The sequence below is a fragment of the Numida meleagris genome, chromosome 25, assembly GCF_002078875.1.
Source record: "Numida meleagris isolate 19003 breed g44 Domestic line chromosome 25, NumMel1.0, whole genome shotgun sequence".
Taxonomy (NCBI): domain Eukaryota; kingdom Metazoa; phylum Chordata; class Aves; order Galliformes; family Numididae; genus Numida; species Numida meleagris.
Window position 1 is genome coordinate 5,216,231 of NC_034433.1, and position 22,158 is coordinate 5,238,388.

The window sequence follows — 22,158 nt, forward strand, 5'->3', positions numbered from 1 at the left end:
CCCCGACCCGCCCCCCTCCCCCCCCAGGCGGACGCTGGCGGACGTCATCATGGAGAAGATCACGGAGAAGCAGACGGAGGTACAGACGGCACTGTCAGAGCTGTCGGGACGCCCTGTGCCCCAGCTCGACCCCCGCGTCCTGGAGGTGTACAGAGGTGTCCGAGAGGTGAGGGCAGTGCCGCCCCCCAGCCCCACACCTTTGTGGCATTCCCCTCCCACAGCAGAGTACTGGTGTCATTCCACCCCAGGAGGAGAGTGCGGGCACCGCTGCTGCTTCCTTCTGGGATGCCATGAACCGCTACCTCATGGTGATGAGGGGGGATGCTCGTTACCACAGACAGCACTGCCCTGTGCTGAGCAGGGACCCAGCACAGCCCCTTTGCAGTGGAGCTGCGCAGGGAGCAGACTGCTTGCTTATGACCTTGAGACCAGCCCTCCCCCCTTGCTTTCGTTGAAGGTGCTGTCCAAATACAGGAGCGGGAAGCTCCCCAAGGCATTTAAAATCATTCCCGCTCTGTCCAACTGGGAGCAGATCCTCTACATCACAGAGCCCGAGACATGGACAGCAGCGGCGATGTACCAGGCCACCAGGTGGGACAAGCTCGGTGCACTCTGAGCTGTTGTTTTCTCTTTCTGTAATGGAACAAGATGTACAAAATACCATCATGTGTCCTATGCCCTGCTCCTCCCTCCCTGTGCCTGTGGAGCAGAGGAAAGGTTTCCCACAGCCCCTTGCTCTCCAGACCCAGCTCTGGAGACACAGCACACACCTCACTTCATGCTTTGCATTTCACAGGATATTTTCATCCAACCTGAAGGAGAGGATGGCCCAGAGGTTCTATAACCTGGTGCTGTTGCCGCGGGTCAGAGATGACATCGCTGAGTATAAGCGCCTTAACTTCCACCTCTACATGGCTTTGAAGAAGGCTCTGTTCAAGCCAGGAGCGTGGTTCAAAGGTAGCGGCTCCTTGCAGGGCTGTGCACCGCCTGTGGGAGCCTACTGCAGTATGCAGGGCAGTGTGTTACACAACACTACTTCTGCATACTGTTCCCATTGTGGCTGTGGGGGCTCAGTGTGCCAGAGGAGGGTGGAAAGACATCCACGATGCAGAGGAGCTGTTATTTCCTCGGGTTAGATGTGCCCTGAGAGAGCAGCAGCTGAGCCTCACGTCCCGCAGCTCTGCCCGCTGCGATGACAACCAGTGGTGCCCAGCACTTCTTCCCCCACAGGGATCCTCATCCCCCTGTGTGAATCAGGGACCTGCACGCTGCGGGAGGCCATCATCATCGGCAGCATCCTCACCAAGTGCTCCATCCCTGTCCTGCACTCCAGGTAACACAGTGGGGCAAAGTCACTGTGGCGAGAGCAGTTCTCCTTCAGGGACACGGGTGCAGTGCTGCGGATCTGTCCCTCAGCCTGTCCAGCAGCTCAGAGTGGGGGAGCTTTGCTCAGCTTTGCTGAGGGCTGAGATTCGAGGCTGTCCTTTTTGTGCTAGGTGTCCCCTGGCTGCTGCTGGCGCTGCCCTCACCTGCTGCTCTCTCTATCCCCACAGTGCAGCCATGCTGAAGATCGCCGAGATGCCGTACAACGGTGCCAACAGCATCTTCCTCCGGCTGCTCATCGAAAAGAAGTATGCGCTGCCCTTCCGTGTAGTGGATGCCCTAGTGTTCCATTTCTTGGCCTTCCGCACAGACCAGCGCACCCTGCCCGTGCTGTGGCACCAGAGCTTCCTGGCACTGGCCCAGCGCTACAAGGAGGACCTGTCCTCGGAGCAGAAGGAGGCTCTGCTTGAGCTGCTCAAGTTCCACAGCCATCCACAGATCTCAGCGGAGATCCGGAGGGAGCTGGCAAACTCCAAGACACGGGATGTGGAGGGGCAGGAGCCTGCAGCCATGGAGTGAGGGGGAGGAGACAGGGAAACGCCGCAGCCTGGCCTGCTCCTGGGAGCTGCTGCATGCAGTTGGGAGCGACACCTCTGGGAAGTGCTTGGGAACGTCCAACCCTGAGATCCTGCTGCTCATGGTGCTGTACCCACAGGGCCAGGCAGTGCTCCATGCCCTGCTTGTCGCAGGGCAGCCCCGCACCCCTGTAACCCAGGAAAACAGTAGGGTTTGTCCTGCTCCTGTTCTGGAAAATAAAGCCTAAGCTGGGTCCTTCAGTCCAGAGCAGCTTTGTCCTGCAGTTGCATCTTTCTGTGGCTGCGTCCGTGCATCATCCTGCCCTGTCCCCTCGTCTTGCCCTGTCCCCAGCAGGGGGCAGACCAAAGCCACCAACCCTGTGCTCCTTGCAGCGCTGCACTGCAAGAGCTGTGCCGACCGTGAAGGGAGATCGGGGGCTGTGCAACCCCCTTCCTTGTGCTCTGGCTGGCAGCAGGTGCGTTCCTGACTGTGCTGTGCATCGAACAGTCCCTGTGATGTTGGGCAAAAGGGGTGGGGGGTAAACATCTCCCTTCTGTGAGAAAGGGGGGGTGGGGGGGTGACAAGGTTGGGGCCCCCGGGCTGTTTCCAGAGCCCACAGCTGCTCTAAAGTGAAGGAAATCTCCAGGTGGTTCTTCCAGGTTTGCTGCCAGTACCTGACCTGGACACCCCCGGGACCCTGTGCAAGGCCCCAGGCAGAGATGAGGGCAAAATCCGCCCAGCAGTGCTGGGAGAAGAAGGAAAGCCCCTAGAAGAGTCCTCATCCTTGCAGGGCTGGCAGCCTTTGATTCCAACCCATCCCACCCTGCTCCCTGCAGTGGGTCCCTCTGGGGATGGCTCATGGCCTGGGCCTCCGTCCTGCCTGCCCCCATCACAGCACCTCCACCTCCGTGCCTGCAGCCCCTTCTGCACTGACCATTCCCAAATGCTCGCTTCCCGGCTTCCTCAACAGCTTTGGCCTTCCACTCTATGGGGACGGAGCAGCCCCAGCACCACAGCACTGCTTTCCTCAGCCAGCAAAGCCACAGCCCACGCGTGGCAACTGCCCATGAAGTGCCACCTCAGCTGGAAAACCCAGCAGGGGCATCCCACGAGGCTCCGCACTTCCCTGGGTGCTTACCTGGATACACTGGGGCTTGCAGATGCCCAGCCTTGCTCCTGGAAACAGCACGGCCCATGGGGAAGAGCCGCTGCAGCTCTGTGCAGCGCTGAGCACCACCTCCTCCCAGCTCCACCGTGGCCGTTGCCTTCCCCAGCAGCCACACGGAGCAGAGCGGCACGCAACACCAGGGGCTGCTCGCACACCACAGCCCTTTTTTTTTTTTCTTGGCTTCCTGATTCATATTTCCTTTCTTTAAAAAGGCCAGAAGCTGATAAGGAAGAGAGAGACACCAGGCTGCCAGCACACACACAACGCAACACGCTCACCTTCCTGCAGTGCAGCAGCCAGCTGCGAGAGGAACGCTTCAGTGGCACTGAACAGCTGCAAAGGGAAACCCCTGACACCACCACGCTCATTTAAAATACTTTATTGCAACATTATACCATACTCTGATTTTCCCAGCAGCAGGACTCTTGCATGTGAACACCAAAACAGATTACTCTTAAATTAAAACTCACTCATATATATATATATATATATATATAAAAATGTGTTTGTACAGATGCACCTCGCGACACATTGGCAGTGGGAGAACAGCAGCCCCAGCTTTTTCCACCCAATAAAACTTATTCTTCTAGTGGCACCCAGAGCAGATTTCCCCCCCAGGAGGGCAGCAGCCATGGCTCCACGTGTCTGGAGGGCACACCCAGCAGCACTGCCTCCCGGCCCCCCAGGAGCTCTCTGGCTATTCCTGGTTAATATGATGTCTACACTTAACTGATTCTCTCTTAGAAAAGCAGCATTATATAATTATCTTCTTTAAAAAACAACCTTTTTTTTTTTTTAAAACTAACAGACAGGATTAACAAGAACAACAACAAAATGCGATCACTTTTCAACTCAAGTGCGCAGCAAGTTTCCTACCCTGTGAGGACACAGCTCAGAGCCATATGGGTATTGATGCAGAACAGCCCCCCCCTGGACACAATCTGAGATACCTGGCTTGGAGGAGTGAAGATACATTTCAGACTATAGCAGCACATTCATTGTGGGTTTTTTTTTGTTTGTTTTTGTTTTTTTTCTGTTTAATTCTAGCCTGACGTCTGAGCTACCTACAGCAAACCAGCTTTCAAGTGAGTCTCCCATTGCCCAGGGAGCGAAGGAAGGGGATAGAGGATAAAGGCACTTCAGGAAGGAGAGAAGACCAGCATCCAGGCCCCACCACACAGAGCAGCAGCCTTCCTCCCTCCCCTTTTCATAGCACTTAACAATAAATTAAGCAACCTCAGTGGGGCAGCAGAAAGCCAAGGCTCTTCTCATGGGTCTGTGTTCCAGCATCATGCTGCACCCAGACCTCACCCCAGGGCTGTCCCCAGGACGAGGACTTCTCTGCCATGCACACAAAAAAGGGAGCGCTTCCCCAAAGCAAAGCCAAGAACCTGCAAATCCCAGACCTAATGGCAACAAGAAACAAGGCACACGCATCCCTCCAAGCAGAAGCAGCCACACCACCCCGGAGCCACAGCTATCCTGTGGCAGCCCTGGACCCAGGGACCCACGAGCACCTGCCCTGTGCTTGACGAGGGGGTCACGGGCATTTTGGTCACATAAGCCAGGAGAGAGCTGGCTGTGCACAACTGGTGGCCCATGCAGGGCTGGAAGTCATTGCAGTAAACACACCTGAGCACAGCTGACATCTGCCGCCCAGGCGACGAGGAAAGCGAACAGGAACATTTTACCATTTCCTTTTGAATTCCACTCCCCTCCCCAGCTCTTCTGGAGCCCCCCCTAACCAGAAAGGCCTCCTCATCCGTGCCACCCCCAACAGCCAGCGAGCAGAGTCCAAGCAGCAGTGAGCCCCTCAGCATCACCAGAGCCCTCAGTGCCTTCCCCCTGCCCCCCCGGCGCTGGAGGAGGGGAGAAGGATGAGCACAGTGCTGTCCCTACGCAGCCAGCAGGAAGAGCGAATCCCCACAGCGGGCTTCAGGCGGACAGGCTCTCAGATGGGCTGGGGGGACGCAGTGAGTTCTGGGTGCCCGGGGCCAGGTCCTGCTGCTGTGGGGCTGGGCAGCTCTCGGGTGGGGGCAGCTGGTCACAGGTTGATGTCCGTGACGTCTGTGGGCGTGCTGGTGGGCTGGCTGGCCGGGTAAGCAGCAGTCTTGGCGGCGCTGTATTCCTGTTGGCATTGGGATGCCTGCTTCAGGCTCTCGGCTAGGGCTGCCTCAATCTGCTCCTGACAAGCCTTCAGGCAGTCCTGTGGGAGAAGGGTGGGACAAGAGGCCTCAGTTCTGCTGTTCAGAGGTGAGGGCCTCAAAACAGCTCTGAGCAGCTGCTGGACTACACCTCCGGCCCCTGTGGCACTGAAGCACACAGAAGACACAGAAGCCCTTTTCCTGTAGGAGGCATCTTCAGCTTGCCTGTCATTTAGACACCTCCCCAGGAGAATTCCCACGCTCTAGTTGTTCTCTCCCCACTGGACCCTGTTGCAATGGCCCTGCAGGTGCAGGGTGCGTGCTGGATGCAGCAGCGAGCTCAGCACGGCAGCCAGCCACCCCCGGCAAGCACAGGGGCAGAGCAGAACACCTCGGGCTGGCCAGAACCAGCCCTCACGACAGATCCACACGCACGGGTGCAGACTTGGGGACCCAGCCGCCTCCCTCAGGCTCAGGGTATCCTCGAGCTCTGCATCTCATAGTGCACCCCTGCGGCCACCGCCACTCCTGCCCCCACCCAAGTAGGACCAGGTCATCCCCGCCGGGAGCGCGGTAACACGCACATCACTGCGGATCTGGAAGCCAAAACTCACACCCCCACGCAGCCAGACCCAGCCATGACCAGACAAGGGAACTCCCTCGCCTCACCACAGCAGTGCCATGACCACCGCGAGCCGCACCGCAAAAGGGCGCAGCCCGGCCCCGCTCCCACACACTGTCACCAAGCGGCACGAGGTGGCATTTCGCACCTCAGGGCCAGAGCCGAGCTGGCTACCACAGGGCTGCGCGCTCGCGGGATATTGTCACACATCGAAATCTCTTACCAGGAATCCACCGCCAGTTCTTAGAAACTGACAGAGGATGTGGCGAGCAGAAATAGCAACGCCCACCACCCCTGCCCTGTGCCGCTTCCAGTAAACTCAGCCCCAACGCGCTGCAGCCCTGAGCCACTGCCGGGTGGAGGGGACAGCGTGGGGCACAGCGCGCCGCAATGGAGCTGCCCCCACTTCCCGCCTGTCCACAGAGAGGGACGGAGGCAGAGGAGCCACAGCTGGGCTCTCCACGGGCAACTTTGGCAGCAACACCGAGAGCCGGCTCAGCTGCACGCAGCCCTTCACCTGTTAGCAGAGCTGGGGGCTGGAGGGGCTAACCCAGTCTGCGTGGCCTGACTCCCCGGGCAGCTGAGCTGTGGGCTCTGCAGTCTGAGCGGCGCAGCTCCTAGTCGCAGCCAACGGGGAAACTGAGTCACAGCCCAGGGACAGTGCAAGGCCACGCTCAGGGAAACCGAGTCAGCCCTGCAGTGAGATGGGAGGCTGGGGGCTTGCCCAGGGAGCCCTGCGGTGCTGCAAGCACATCCCCAGGGCTTCCTCCCACTGCAGGGGCTGGGCAGGGGCTGGCTGTGCAGCACCCGAGCAGGCTGGAAGGCAGCTGAGCTGTCCCCAGCCATTTTGGCTTCACTCCCTCTGCAGTGTCCTCCCTGCTTCCCACCTGTTCCCTCCACCAGCTCCAGCTCACAGCGTGTTTCAGCCCCTTTCCCATTCACCGCAGCAGCTTGAAAGCAGCTGGCTGCACTGATTGACTCTTTAAAAAGGCTCCAGTAAACAAAATATAAAAAGCTGCACGAATAAAGCAAGACATCCTCCTGTCCCATCCCCACTCTGCCTGGACAAAGCCAGGTCACAGCCTCTCACCCACCACAGGCACCAATTCCAAGTCCCTGCGCTGCTGTCAGGGGACTAAAACCAATCCTGTGCTGGCTGCCACCATTTGCACTGGAGCAGAAGAAAAGATCAAAAGGGGCCCAGGCAGGATGAGGGCTCCCAATGGCTTCATGGAAGCCAGAGCAACCTGCACATGGGGACCCTCGTGACACCCCTTCCCCACTCAGAGGGCAGCAGAACGGCAGGTGGATGCCCCCCACCACCCCCAGTGACAGCATCCCAAAACACTCCATGCCCCCAGCCTGGGCACCTGCAACCAGACACCATGGAGGCGAGCAGATGCTGAGCCCAGCTTTGCCCCATGCCCCAGCCCACCTTGTCAACCCGATCCTGCCAACACCTGTCTGTGCAGGGAACAGACACTCCCTTTTGTGCTGCTTTTCAAAGGCTCCGAGCTCACCTTCTCTGCACAGATGGCACGTGGGGGCCAGGAGCCGACCGCAGCCAAGGGCCAGACCGAGGGCACCACATCTACAGATGATCTCTGGTCTTCAGGCCCTCATCAAACCAGGGCCAGAATAATTACGGACGGCCTATTTCACCCCTTCCATCCAAAGCAAGCTGCAGAAAGGGGAAGGGCCTCCACCCAATCCCACAGCCAAACCTCCCCACTGCTGCCCAGCCAACACTCACCACCTCCGTGCCAGTAATGCTGGCCAGCAGCTCAGTGACCGCCTCCCCACCAAAGCCATTCACGGAGATGCTCAGGCCGTGCACTGCCGCGCTGATGCTGCCCGTCGCGATCATGGAGGGGGGGTACATGGAAAAAGTGTAGTCTAAAACCAGAACAGGCACACATGGAAAAAAAAAAAAAAAAAAAAAAGCTGTTAGCAAGGATGCGTGCAAACTCTAAGTTCTTGGGATTGTGATTTTTGTGGGAAACGAGTGAGGGCAGAGCAAGGTCTCCAGCTGAGCAGGGAGAAACAGGAGCAAAGCAATGGAAAACAGGTTGAGCATCACAGCAGCAAGCTTCACCAAGCTATTTCTCTGGGCCTCTCACCAAAAGAAGTGCCGAAGGTGACCTTGCTCCACTGACAGAATGACCCAGACTCGCACTGAAGCTGCCTTTGCTCTGGATGCTCTCCAGCGCTTGCCCTCTCGCAGGCAGAGGGGTGGCACAGCTGCTCTGCCCCTCCCGCCATCTCCCGGGCACCCGCTAAGAGCCCCCAGGACACTTCTCCTATTTTGCCAGGGACAGAGATCAAGCTGCTGAGCATCAAAGCACTCCCGCATGAATGAAAGCAGGCACTCAAGGCCAGGCTGTTCCCCTGCAGCTCTCCCCAGCGGCTGGTCCCAGCAGGAGCAGGCACCCACCTGTGGCACACAGGGCAATAAAGGTCTGTGCGTGCTTCTTCACCAGCTCCATCTTATCCTTAGGAAGCGGGAGGTGATGGAGGATGTGAGCCAAGAAATCATTTGCTATCACTGAGACCAGGTCCCACTTTAGCTTCTCCAGGACCAGAATCTCCCAATCCTGCACAAAGACAGACAGACATTACTCAGTGGGGCTAAGTCCAGCAGAGATACTCAATCCACAGGCAGGTATGCCCAGAGTCTGGAGAAGGGCCAGTAAAGCAGTGCAGTCCTCAAGGCAGGGAGGAAGAGAGGGAATGTCCCTGCCTTGTAACTATGGCACAAATCCAGCCTTGTACTGCTGTGAAGATTGGAGCAAAGACGAGAAGAGGAAGCGATAAATCCGGTTCCTTCTTCCCAAGGTGCAACCAGATTCATCTTCTGCTTTGTAGACATTCCTCTGGGCAATCCTTTGCTTTGCCATGCTGCTGCAACAGTAAGAAAAATGGAGCAAGCAGCAGCACACACACCACTCTTGCGTTCCTTCCCCACTCCTGAAATGAGATGCCTAGGCTCCCAAGAGCAGTGCAGAGTGGGGCGAACAGGGATTATCTGGCCATCACAGCACGGGGAATACAGTGGCCCTGCAAACGTGCAGGGGAAGGAAAGCACTGCAGCACCCAAGCATGCCTCTGTGCTGGGGCTGGGAGGGCAGAGCTGAGCTGGGATTCCTATTAGGTATCTCCATTTCAGGGTCCAGTCCTGCCCAGCACAGTATCTTTTCTTTGTCCAAATAGTCTAAGATTACAAGGTCAGTGCTGCCCACAGATGTGCCACAGTGCTGCCAGAACAGATGGACTTGAAGAAGCGAGATTTTTTTTGTAAGGGCAGATATCCATTTTCTTTCTTTCTTTCTTTTTTTCCCCTTAACTCACTTTCCCCTCAGACAACAACACTGGTCTTGAGGTGCTTAAATGAACAGCACTGCTCAACCTGCTCCAAATCCCCTGCCAGGCCCAATGTGCTATTTGCTGTTTCACAGCTTGTGCTTCTCCAGCCAGAAAGAGGTGCTTTGCTAGAACAGACTCACTGCCTCCCATATGGACAGCCAGCCTGCCAGGCCTGCTGTATATTTTAGCCAAATCCACAGAGTAAAAGCAAGAAGAAATGTAGCAACGAGATCCAGAGCCTCAGGACCACAGCACAGGGCACTCAGGATGCCTCGTTTCCTGCAGGCTTGCTGAGGATTGGGCTTGGCTGAGAGGAAAAGAAACAGCACTGGTCACTGGCTCAACTGAGCAACACAGCAAAGTGACACGAGGGAAGAGTGGCAGGAGAGAACTGCCACACACTGTCCCCCCCACCACACAGCTGGAACCCAAGGGCAGCAGCCTTGCTAGGGAAGCTGCCCGCTCTCCTGGATGGGTGCTGGCACGAGGCGAGAGCCCAGCAGCTCCCACCTGATCCCCTGCACAAGGGGGAAATGGACATCACTGCTCATCAAGCAAGCCCCAAATGCATCACTACACCTGGGAAGGCAGCTCCTGAGCACAGAAGAGATGCCAGCCCAGCATCTTCCAGGCCCTTGCTCTTTGTGTGTCTTCCAGGAGCTGCAAGCCAGCTCTTGGCATGCGGCGTTTGTGCTGGTGTGCCAGAAGGCCTGTCCCTGCTGGGACACATTTTGCCCTAAGGAGAAATTCAAGGCGCAGATTGGCTGCGAGACCTCACCTGGGGCACACTGGCTCCTGCCACACTGGGACTGGTCCAGCACAATGTCCTATCCATCTGCAATGCACAAAATCAGCTCTCTTCCAGCTAATAAAAAAGTTCTGCTTCTTGGAAACCTCGTTACAAAGAGGCTGATCCTGAGCCCTAGCTGGCACTCGTGGTGCTGGCTCATGGCGACAGGCACTGAAGATCGCTGCTAGCTCACAGGGGAAGCTGCCCTCGAGCCACACCAGCCTGCTCTTCCTTTCTCTCCTGCTCACCCCTGGGACTCCCCACTCTTCGATCAGCAGGGCAGAATCTCTGAATCACTTTATCTGTTTAAGAAGCAGAACAAAAGGCTGCAAGAGATAGGCAGGCAGGTTTGCGACACCAGCACCACTCAGTGTAGCAAACATCCTTTTCCTGGCATTTTGTTTTGCACCTAAGTGAATCAGTCTCTGCCCGTCTAATGAAAGAGAGGAAGAAAGTGGAAAATGTTCCTTTGTTTCTGCTGCCTGCAGAGTCCCACCTCCCTGTGGAAGGGCTGCAAGCTGCCAACATCGCTCGGAAAGCATCCCATCACTGGGAATGCACCCCATCACCAGGAATGCACCCCCCCCTGCCCTACAAGAGCTCCCCACACTTGGCTAGCATCTCTAGGGCTAGAAACCATGCAGCAGCTGCGCTTTCCCTACAAGCTCGCATCCTTCATCCTTCCCAGCTGCATCCTACAAAAGAAAGAAAAGGAAGGGAAGCAGTTAGCATCGCCCAGCGCCTTCCCTGCTCACTACGGTCCTACTGCAGTGAAACAATCTCAAGCCCCTCATCGAGGAGGGATCTGAGTCACAAGCAAAGATGGTTTTACTCTGTTTGCAGCTCTGCAGGCTCCAATTGGGACGCAACAGTCACAGCAGCTTCTCCCCTCATTATTTAGTGACAGTCACCCTGTAAATCAAGCTCTGCCCTCAGCAACACCCACACACGCGCCATGCCTACGAGGCTGTGTAAACACATCTGGCTATGCTGCACAGGGAGCAGAGCCTAGCTCCTCTGCAGCAGCCCTGCCTGCAAGAGAAAGGAAGTCACGCTTGATTTTGTCACTCGGGTTGATAAGGTACCATTTTACACCATCAGCGCCTCAACAAGACACCAGCAAAGCAGGAGCTGCTCTGGTATGCTTGCGAGCTGACTCAAAGGAAGGGTGGAAGAGCTGCTGATGTGGCTGTCGGCCACCCACCCTCCCCAGCAGCTGACACACAGCTACAGAAATGAGAGGCCATGAAAGCCCATTTGCAAATAGGAAATCTGGGGCAAACGTTCGTTTCCATCCCCTGACCAACCAGTTCAAGACTGGATGCCAAGGGTAAAGGTACCAATTTCAGATGCAGAAAGTCACATCTACTCCTCCCATGCAACAAGCAGAAGGTAAACCACAGGCATGCATGCGTTCTGGAAGGTCAATGCTTATCACAACTGAACATCCCTTTCTACTCAGCCGTTATCCCTTCCTCTCATTTTCACTCCTCATCACCTGGTGTCACTGCTGCTGCCCTCGCTGTGTACCCAGTAACCTGGTTCTGCTCAGAGTCTGTGCTGGTTGATGTGTGGAGTCTGAACAACAGACCTGAGTTCAAAGAGCTCAGAGGCAAGCCAACAGATTAGGGGCAGATCAGGCAGATGTGTGCAGGCCAAAGAATAAGGCGACCTACAAGTGGTCTCCCCAGAACTCGAGCAGCTGAATGCTTTCTTGCACAAGCCAGAAAAAAACCAAAAACCCACCACTTTATTAAAGAGAGAAAAAAAAAGGTAGGTTAGATAACACCCTCGACGGAAATCCAACTTCCTCCAAATGGACAAGTCTGTCATTGCATCACTTCCTTCTCTCTAGAATAACTTCAGCTAGATTATGTTTCAAGTGTGTCCATTCTGAACTGCTGAGCTGGTGCCAAGCATCCCCGCAGGAGAAGGAAGCAAAGCTCACGGGAAAGCAAGCCAGCTTCCTCTGAAAGGCTGGTAGGGACCGGTGGGAGCTGAAATGGCATCGATCCACAGGAGGCGGCCTGGATGCACCACTGCCCAGATCTTGATGAAGAAGCTCCCCTTCCCCTCCCCACTCTCTTCCAGGGCAAGATTGTGAAAGACAAGCAACATTACCACGATTAGCACAGCGGAGGGAAACAGCAGTTCACCCTGGTTTTGTAATTGGGGCGTTAACTCTTGAAAGGTCTGTCTCCACTTTCAGACCTGGCAAGTATCTTTAGATGCTACCTCCACTCCCTCTTTGCAGTGGAGGAGAACTGGAGCAGGATCTGCTCCCAGAAACGTTAAGCATCTACCAGAAGCAAGCCCTGGAAAGCCACTCTGGTCACACTGACCCTGGCGCTGTGCCCCACTTTGCAGCGTCCCAGGATCCTGGTGGGAAAAACGCACAGGAAAAGCAGAACTCCAGCACAATGACACAAAGAAGCAAGCAACAGGTGGTGGGCAGCACTTCTCTCCTCCATTTCCACTGCAACATGAGCAGGAGGAGGGAGAAGGGAACACGAATGTGGTGGCATGGCTTAGCCACAGCTTCCTGCTGACAAACCTCTGGGGCAGGAGGGTGGCCTCCAAGCGAGGAGGCTTCAGCATTTCAGCAGAGGACAAAGGAAAGCCTCTGGGATGGCACTTCTGTGTGCAAACACATCTCATGCCCACCACCCACCTGCCTGTCTCCTAGCTCTTCTCCTCTGGAAGGAGCCTGTTAAAACAAAGCTCAAGATTTGTCTGACAGAGGAAAACTTCACCAAAAATGAATCAACAAATAAATGAGAATCCGCAGAAGACATGGTATCCGCCAAGTCCCACCCCACGTGGCCCAAGGTCCTCACTGCAGAAACCATTAGGATTTGCTGTGATGATCTCCCCTAACCTGCAGGGGTGATGACAATGGTAGGAGAGGGAGACAGAAACAGGACTAAGTCATTATCACAGCGCCAAGAGGAACCCCTCTGTCACAAGCTGGTATGTGACGGACCCCACTCCTGGGAAGATGCACATGGAGCATCTGTTGACAGGTGAGAAGCTGCTCCCCAGGAGGAAGTTTTACTGACAGCTGGACAAAACCTTGGCATTGTTTTTGTGGTAGTCCTAGAAACAGACTGCTGCAGTATGACCACAGCTCAGCATCCAAAGCAGCAATAACCATGTGTATCCCCTCTGCATTTCCATCGCTCGCTGTTATTCACAGCAATGATCCATGTATAACCTGATTGAGCAGTGCACGTCCCTGTTCACAGCATGGGAGTTGGACTAGATGACCTTAAAAGGTCCCTTCCAACTCTAAGGATTCTATGATTCTACTTTCTTCATGACTGCTACAGAAGGCAACAACCACCCACAAATAACTACAGGGAGAGTGGTATGGAGGGGAGGGGATTTTCCCCAACCTTCACTGGCACTTGGAAAACCCACAATCAGAGCAGAGCCCATAACAGACCTGTCTTCTGATTCACACCTGAAAGTTTTGTCCCCCACCCCAGGGACAAATCATGCTTAGATCACCCCATCCACCGCCAGCCCAGAAAAATAGATATTTAATACAGCGATGACTAACCCTGAGAAATTCTCACAGATAAACCTCCAGAGATGTTTGTTACATGAAACGAGGTGGCCATTTCCTCCTGAGAGCTCTGGCCCTGCAGCATGGGAGATCCCCACATAAAGGGGCTCTCTGGTTCCCTTCCCCATCAGCAAAGCTGAATTCAAAGGTTTGGATCTTCAAACAGCTTTTATCAGACAAGAAGACACTCTGCCTTTCAAAGCCTATGCAGCTACTGCCCAAGTGTCTGATGAGACTGGCAGAGCAGCTCTGCTTTAACTCAAGCACTGGAAGCAGGGCCTGGGCAGCAGCAAGCTTGCAGCACCGCCACCACCACAGCAGCACCAGCAGCCTGGACGGTGCAACCCAGCAAGCCAGACCCCCGGTTACCACAGCTCCCACCCATTCCGCTGGGTAACTCCCCACCTAAGGCTTCATTTCCCCAGTAGGGTGGAAATGCAGCTCCCACGCCACACCCATGAGCAGGGTGCAGTGCAGCTGGAGCAGAGCAGAGGGGCATGCTCCAGTGCCCGCCTCCAGCTGCACCGCAGCGCAGACGGGGCCTTTGTTCCCCAGAGCTCGCTCAGGAGCATGCAGGAGCAAACTCCGTGCTGGCAGCCAGCACATAAAGCACAGGAAGTTTCTCTGTAACGTGGAGGTGACAGTCCTGCTTCTCACGACAGGGAGAGGCTGTGCCAAGGAGAAAAAGGTCTCCACCTACAGACATCAAACCCACAAAGGCAAGGAGGAGAGAAAGTTGGCTGGGGAACACAGAGGAAGGTGGAGAAATGGGACAAAAAGCACAAGGAGACACAGGGGCAGGTATGCTGCCAAGCGGCAGCATGCAGGAGATAAGAGGGCTGGGGAGGGGCTGGAGGGCCCTTAGAGATAGGGGTGGTTACCAGGAGCTGCTGAGGCGTGATGGAGTTGTCTGTGTAGATGCAGAGCTTCTCCACAGTAAGGGGCATGGTTTCTCGCAGCTTGGAAGCCAGCAGCATGCAGACCGCCCCCAGGAGCTGCAAGTGATTTTTCCGCACGGGGACAGAAGACAGGTAGCGATCCACATAATTCATGGCCAAGGGGAACACCTCCTCTTCACATTTCTGCTCCTCGCACACCTGAGAAAAACCAATTACAAAAAAAAAAAAAAAAAAAAAGAAGAAAAAAAAGGAAGTTTTAATTAGCACCGGACTCCCCAGATCCTGCCTGCACCGCAACTTCAAAGGCTCTGGTCAGGATGGTGTTTCACACCTATCTGCAGGGCTCTGACAGCACCACAGTGCTAAGGTGCAAATGAGCTACAGGTGTTAACTCTACAGCTTCAACGGCATGACACTAGCAACAGATTCCACCAAAGCTGTACAGCTTCGTTAATCCTCCTGCAGAAAGCAGAACTTCTACGTGACTAAAAAGAGCTCATTTGCTTTACTTGCAGCCCCTCCCACCCCCCTTTCTAACTTCTCCTGGGGGCACCCACAGCCAGCTGAGCAGCCTCTGAGACTTCGGACCTCAGGGAAAACTCGCATTGCCAGCAGCCTCCAGCTGGAGACCTACTTGTGCAGCATCCTCAGCCATGAGCAGCCCCGAGACAGGAGAGGAATCAGCGCCTGTCGTGGCCGAGTCCCCAGCTCTTCCTCAGCCACACTTGCACCACTGCCGTAAGCAGAACCCCAGGGCTCTCCAATTCGGTCCTTTGCCCTAATCTCTCAATCAGCACCAAAACGCCAGTCACTTTTACTCCTTTCTCCCGGCACAGCCATACAAACATTGAGGTTTTTCCTCAAGCAGCAGCAAGCAGCACCGTGCTCCCCCAGCAGCGACCCTGCACGCAGCGCCAGGACCAGTGCCAAGCGTCACCTACTTTTTGACAGCCTTCCGAGCTCCCCAGCAACAGGCTCCAAAGCAGAGCTTGTCTAACTAACCTTCTCAGAAAGGGAACTGCAGAAACAGGACAATGCTAAGAGGAAAAAAGAACAAAAATACTTGCTAAAAGCACCGTGCCCTATTGTTTCTTTTTGTCAGGAGCAGACCTGACCCAAACGTCATCTGCTTTTTGCAAAACGTTCTTTCTTTCTGTGCACGACCTGACCACCTTATCAAGAGGTCCCCGAGGCGTCCCCCACTGCAGTGCATCTCACAGAGAGCCACGTTCATTTCTCATTTAGGGAAGGAAATGCTAGAGATATTATTTCCCCCTTTTAACAAGGCATTCTCGGCCCCGTGCAGGACATGCAATCCTCTGCACCACCATCGCCGCTCAGCCCCACTCCCTGGGCGCTTTCTGGGGAGCAGGGTGCGGATGGGGCTCCCAGAGCGTTATCGGGAGCGGGTGGAGGGTGCACAGGCTGCGGCTCGGGGGCTCCGCTCCTCCCGCTCGGGGTGACCGCTTCCAGCACAAGCTCGCTCTCCTCCACCCCGCCCACCGGAGCCGTAGCGGTACGGAGCCAGGGTCTCCACCGCCCCCTGGGCCGCCCCGCACGCTGCACGAAGGACCGTGCCCGGAGCTGCCCTCCTCCCCGCCTCTCGCCGCCGCCACCCTCTTCCCGCCGGCGCGGGGACTTGCGGGGAGAGACGACGGGTGCAAAAAAGCGCTGATGCCAGGGCCAGGAGCTAAGCGCGGAGGCGTAGAGGAGGCGTCGGCGGGGGCCGTACCTCCAGCATCCAGAACGCCAGCATTTTCCGCATGTAGGGCTTGATCTCGCGCTGCACGCATTGGAAGTAGGAGACGCGGGGGCTGTAGCGCTCCTCCTGGCTCAGCAGGTTCTGCAGCACCCGCCTGTCCCCCAGCAGCTGCGGGTCGCGCCCGGCGCGGGGTACTCGGGCCGCAGGTTCCACGCACAGCAGCTCCATGGGCGTGAGCGGGCAGCGCCGGCTCCGCTGCTGTGGCCGCGAGACCCCAGGAGTGGGCGGCGCGCCGGGAGGCGGGGCCACAGCGCTCGCAGCCAATGGGCGGGCAGCCTCGCTGCAACGCGCCGAAAGCCGGCGATGCCCACGCCCCCCAAGTGGCGGGGCTCGGGGCGCGCCGGCGGGCTCGCAGCACGTGGGGCAGCCGCGAGAGCCGCTGCCATGTTGGGGGGAGGCGGGGAGCGGCCGCCCCCGCGCCTATTCCGGTCCGTCCCGCGGCCGCGTGGCCCCACCGGGCCCGCTTGGTTTGCAGGAGCCGCTCCTGGTGGCCGGGCGAGGCCGAGGTACCCGAGAGAGCGAGGGTTGTCCAGGCAGGTTCCAAAGAGACAGTCCCCTAGCTCACAAGGAATGCACATCAAGCCCGTCTTTACCATTTCTAACAGTAATTTTTCAGCATTTAGTCCTATTCCTTCCCCCGCTTTTTGTGGCCAGAGCCTTTCAAGGCTAGGAAAATAATCAGCTGTGTACACAACTCTGAGCCAGTCTGTACTTAGGCTGCCGTCTTCCAAAAGTTACCCTCACGTTGTGACTGGTGCAGCTTCACAGCAGATAGCAACCTCAGTGTCTGCAGAGATAAGGGCTTGCAGGACTCTGCTGTTTTTTCAGAACAATTAACAATAGTTTGGAAATACCTTTGCAAAGCATACCCTGAGCAACTTCTTCAGGAATTTTCAGGGAAGCTGAAGCCTTTCAAGTAAGTTTGCAGTGTGCCTTCTGCAGCACAAGGTTTGTTCTGGGCTGGTACTTGAGTCTGCTTGCAGCTGGCCCAGCAGTAATTGCTTTGTGGCATGGGAAGTTGAAGGCAGTGGGATACACGCCCGCCCACACTGCTCCATAAAGTTTCTAAGTGTCTACAAAAACTGAGATGTCTCGACTTTGCTAGTGCACCAGAAAACAGCCTCTAAAATGTACAGCATATTCTGTAGTTGGGATATCAGGGTTTGTCTTTGAGCTTGAAAATTAAATTCAAGCTCTGGAGGTCTGTTTTTATGCAAGTTCCCAATACCAGTTATGAAGGGAATGTGCCCGAAGGAGGTAACCTGCCCATACAGCCCTCCTGGGATGGTGCTGCAATGTGGCATCTCCTGCAGCAATGGGTTACACTCACAAATGTCTGAGGTGGGAAATGCAAGGCAGATCACCCATGTCTCTCACTCTGCTCGATGGCATGATTCCCTGACATTTCTAACTGCCTCACCCTCTGAAATGGAGCACCTCTGCAGCACGCGCTCCTGTAACACGTCTCTGCATAGGGCATTAATTCAAGTATACAGCATTATATATCGCATTCTGTCTGTACTGAGGAAAGATACACAGCATGGGATGGAGGTAAATCCAACTCACAGCAATAATCTGCACCTGCCGTCCTAGGAAGATCATTGCTCGCCCTCAGCAGGGAACAGAACAACTGAGTTTGTAGCAATTGAGGACTTTCGGGATGCAGCATCATCTAAAGAGGACTGAGCTGGAACATTTCTGACCAGTTCCGCTGGAGTTATTCTTTAGTATATACGCTTGTATGTATGCTTAGGATAAGGAACAAAGAACAAAAGGAGCTAGCAGTGGGGTGATTTGCCACAACAGCTATTCCCCCAAAGAAGTCATTTCTATAGGTGTCATTTTGACACATTCAGTACATTTTTGTAATTTCGGTCATCTAAAAAGAGTCTTTTAATGAAGAACAAACATACAAAGTTTAAATAAGCGTAAGTAAAACAAGACCGAAGCCTTTGTTCTCTCTGCTCACACGGAAAATGAAAAACATCTTTTTGATCAGAGTTTAGAGGTTCGCAATACCACTCACAACAATGAACACAAAGGTCACGTACATAACACACTCAATACATTTCACACGCTGGAATCCTATCTCTGCACTTGCACAGATGGCTTTCATTTGCTGCAAGGTATATGATACCTTACAAACCCTTACTGATGCCATCGGTTTTGATTTGCTGCAACAAATGCCCCGAGAATACCACACAGCATGGTGATGCAGAGCTGCAGAAAAGAAAGGGTGACAGCAGAATGAATTAGATCAATTCCATCCTTTCCTTGAAATGAAGAAGAGGGATTTTTGTAGGTGAGATGAGATCTCCAAGTCCCTCTCCCAACTCACTTTCTTCTACCTTGCAAATAAATCTTCTTGTGCGGGCAAGAAATATTTGAAGAATCTATGGGAGAGGCTTCTGTGGACCAGTCTGCTGGTTTTCATCTGAAATGACCCCCCTGCTCCATCTCCCCATTCTTGCATTGTGAGTGGCATCCCCCATTTGTGCAGGGGAAGAAAAGGGCCTCACATCCCACATTTTCAGTAAAAATAGACAACAGCTATTTTCTTTAGTCAGGCAGAGGGAAACCACAGCACTGAGTTCTTGGTCCTTCTGGTTTCTGGGCTGTGCCTTTTGAAATTGAAAGTTTGGGGCCCTTTCCCAGACTTCATGGTCTTGCTCACATATTCCCCAGTGTCTGCGGAGCAGCTGGGAGACAGCCCCTCTGGCCAGAGCCGGGATTGGTGGCAACCATGGCCCCTGGGGCACAGGGGGGTAAAATGAAGCCTGTTGCATAAGTGTTCCTTCCAGATGATGACTTGGCAAAACCAATGCCTCTGCAAGCCACATTATCAGGCTAGGAAGGCAAATTACAGGCTGCAGGCGTCCCCAGAAGCCTATTGTGTGGGTGTGCAGAGGGGAAAGAGAAAATTCCAGGAAAGCCAAATTTTGGTCACTGCTGTCCATAGACAGTCAGCTTCCGGGCCTTGGCAAAAGAGATCACAGCAATATTAAAAAAGGAAATTCCTTCAGAGTAAAAATTAAAAAAAACTGATAGCCTACAGACTTCCAGGATCTCCAACCAGCAGTGTTGTTCTTTGCTGAATCATAAAGCAGGCTCATTTTTTTGGTATGCTTTTGATGAATTGAGAAGACTGACTAGCAGCCGGGGCTTTTAAAGGGGCAATGCAGGGCTGATTCTGGTGGGCATGGTTGGGATGGCCATTCAGAAGGGGCACTTCTGAAAGCTTTTCTCTGCAGGAATTTTCCAGCTATGTCACTTGGTGTTGGTGGAGGATCTAGCTCCAAAGGCTCTCAATGAACTTCTATTTTTTCTGCACTGCTTTCTGATGCATTTAGAGCTGCCTCCCATCCAGTTTTGATCTACCAAGAGCTAAGCCATCCTCGTCCTTGGTCATACTGCAACTACATGTCACCAGTGACATCAACACGAAACTGCTCAAAGTACATAAAAGACTTGAAAACCAAATCCAATGAACAAATAACCATATGATTTGCTATAGGAAATTCCCCAAATAAAGTGAAAAACCGGCACCATTTTGTGCGTGAGAGGGGAAGAGTGCAGGTGGTATTACACCCTTTCTGCTTTGAGGATCTCAAAGCACCTCAGTCTGTTGTATTTCACATCGATATATATTGGTGCTGATAAAGTCAGGCTGATGCTAGTAGGACAGCAGCTTCGGGCACACAGCATCCTGCTCCCGCAGCTGCTCCCTGGCTCTCTGGGCAGGGGAGCTGAGGATTTCCTGGTCCCGCTCCCACGCTTAAACACGAGACAACTGTTCCTCCCCATAGTTGGCTCTCTTTTCTCATATCTCATTCATCCTTAAAATTTGGGGGAAAAAAAAAAAAAAAGCTTTCACTGAATTGAAGCATGGTTGGGAAAAGTGTAATGTTGCAGGATTTCACCCAGGGGATGTGTTTCCTAATAGCTTTCCCATTACTGGCAACCACTGCATTCCCTTTCCTCTGACTTGTTCAGACTTTTGAGTACAACTAATTAGTTCAGAGTGATATCATCTGAATACCGAGTCTCCACAGCGCTCCGATACAGCCAGCTCTGGTGTACACGAGCCTTCTGAACAAAGCTCCATGTTTCTAAGGCCAAAATACCACTTTTCTGTCAACTTAACTCCCCCTATTAGAGCAGCTTTTGCTTCAATTTGGACCAATCCTCTATTTAAATGGACATAAAAGTGTGATACCAGTTGAGTTTGTGCTACATCCACCACTTCTACACCCAAGCATGCCCATTCCTGGGAAATGCATCAGTTTAGCAACATCCGTTTCTTAACTCAGATTATTAAAGGTGAGAAACAGCTGGATCTGGGAATCCCTCTGCTTCGGTGGCTTCCAGAACAGAACAAAAAAAGCGACAGCAAAGAGGTGAGAGCAGGAACAGATAGAGACGCAGTTGTATGCAAGCACTTCGCCAACGATTCCTCTTTGGCAAATCACTTAGGAGATTTCCAGATGCAGGGATGGCTTTGGAGTGTCTCCATTTCAGATCTGACCCCGGTGGAGCCAGGCCGGTTTGCCACAGCTAACCATTAAACGCAGTTCCATCTGACTTTCTACAAAAAGCATCAACACAAGTTGGTCCTCACCTGTCATTCTAGCAGCTGTTTTCTGCCCCAGTTCCCTTTTCCTAACAAATTCTAAAATTAAGCCCCATTTTCATTGACTCGGACTCACAGCACAGTGAGCCAGCCCCAGGTGAATATTTAGTTTTGCTCCTAACTCAGACATTTTAGAAACTGGCCAAATTCAGCTGGTAAAGATAGAAAGAAAGACTGCAAAAAAAAAAAAAAAATGCAAAGTTGAAACCAATCAATTTCAGAAAGCTAACTGGGCTTGGAAAGCCCCCACCTGTGATATATTTAGTTAATTTCAGGGAAATATCTGTGGTAGCCAATTATGCAAATTGTTAAAAAATACTGCCCTGAAATTTTACATATAAAACATACATTTTTTTTCAACCACCCTTCCCGTGTCCATCCTTCCTGCCCTTTTCCTTCCCTGCCCTGAGCTAATCTTGTTGTCTACGTCTCACACACCCCTGTTCAGAAGACTGGATGTGCGTATGGGTTTTTCTAAGAACATCTGGTTGCATGGCATCTTTCATTTGATGTGGCAACACCGGTACCTAGCACCTGTTTGCCAGTGCCAACTGCCAGCTGGAGCCAGAGCACGGGTTCCCATCAGTGCAGGCAGAATTTGCCACGGGCTGCACTGCAGAAAGGGCAGTGATGAGGAAGGGGACTGGGCCAGCTGGAACAGAGCAGGGAAAAGGGAAAACTTTTGAGATCTGTGCTCAGTGCTGCTGCTGCCAAGCAGCCAGGTGTACAATGGGACAGCGCCTTGAGCCTGCAGCATGGCTGCTCCGTGCTTGCACCTAGCCACATTTGCTGGGACCCCAGAATGGCAGAGTGGGCAGCAGAGGCATGGCAGCAAGGCCAGAGCCAGCCAGCGGAGCGAGGCAGCAGAGTGAGTAGCGGGCTGGCAGTCGGGAGGGCTGGGTTTAACTTGGATGGCCAGGTGGAAGGCGAGGCCACCAGAGAGCAGGCACGTCTCTGCACAAGGCTGGATCAGGATACTGGACCTTGCTCCTCTTTAGAGAAGCAGAGGATAACAGCAGTGTCATGCTGCTGCTCCAGTGAGGGATGTGGGGTGGGCCCAAGCGGACCGAGCTTTCTGACTGCAGAGATTCCACAGTGCCAGCGATGGGAGGGCAGGAACGTCATCAGAGCTGAGCCTGTGCCAGGCCCGAGTCCTTGGAGGGAGGCAGGACAGGACAATGTGTGTACAGGCCTAGGAGTGTTTAGGGGAAAGAAAAAAACAGATTGATAATCCCTGACTTCCCCACTCATGGTGCACCTGGCTTGCTGTTGCCTTTCAGCACTGGCTAAGAGCACCCTGCAAGAGCTCTGAA

At 54.1% G+C, this 22,158-nt stretch overlaps 2 protein-coding genes across 5 annotated transcripts in view; one reads left to right on the forward strand and one right to left on the reverse strand.

The window, feature by feature from the left end:
• Positions 1-2,166, forward strand: part of BYSL (bystin like) — a 2,693-nt gene extending 527 nt beyond the window's left edge. Inside the window, exons 2-6 of the mRNA XM_021377301.1 lie at positions 15-166; positions 458-591; positions 797-957; positions 1,231-1,333; positions 1,554-2,166. Of these exons, the coding sequence (XP_021232976.1) occupies positions 15-166; positions 458-591; positions 797-957; positions 1,231-1,333; positions 1,554-1,902 (899 nt within the window). The 3' untranslated portion in view covers positions 1,903-2,166. The remainder of the gene's footprint in view (positions 1-14; positions 167-457; positions 592-796; positions 958-1,230; positions 1,334-1,553) is intronic.
• The window catches only part of CCND3 (cyclin D3), a 39,861-nt gene continuing 21,133 nt past the window's right edge, over positions 3,431-22,158 (reverse strand). For 3 of the 4 annotated variants that reach the window (XM_021377295.1, XM_021377294.1, XM_021377293.1), the window contains exons 2-5: positions 14,436-14,651; positions 8,268-8,427; positions 7,587-7,729; positions 3,431-5,273 (exon numbers count right to left, since the gene is read on the reverse strand). In XM_021377295.1, coding sequence (XP_021232970.1) covers positions 5,112-5,273; positions 7,587-7,729; positions 8,268-8,427; positions 14,436-14,606 — 636 coding nt within the window. In that variant the 5' untranslated portion in view covers positions 14,607-14,651 and the 3' untranslated portion in view covers positions 3,431-5,111. Of the gene's footprint in view, positions 5,274-7,586; positions 7,730-8,267; positions 8,428-14,435; positions 14,652-16,185; positions 16,384-22,158 lie in introns of those variants that run through there. The other variant, XM_021377292.1, reaches the window with a different exon arrangement.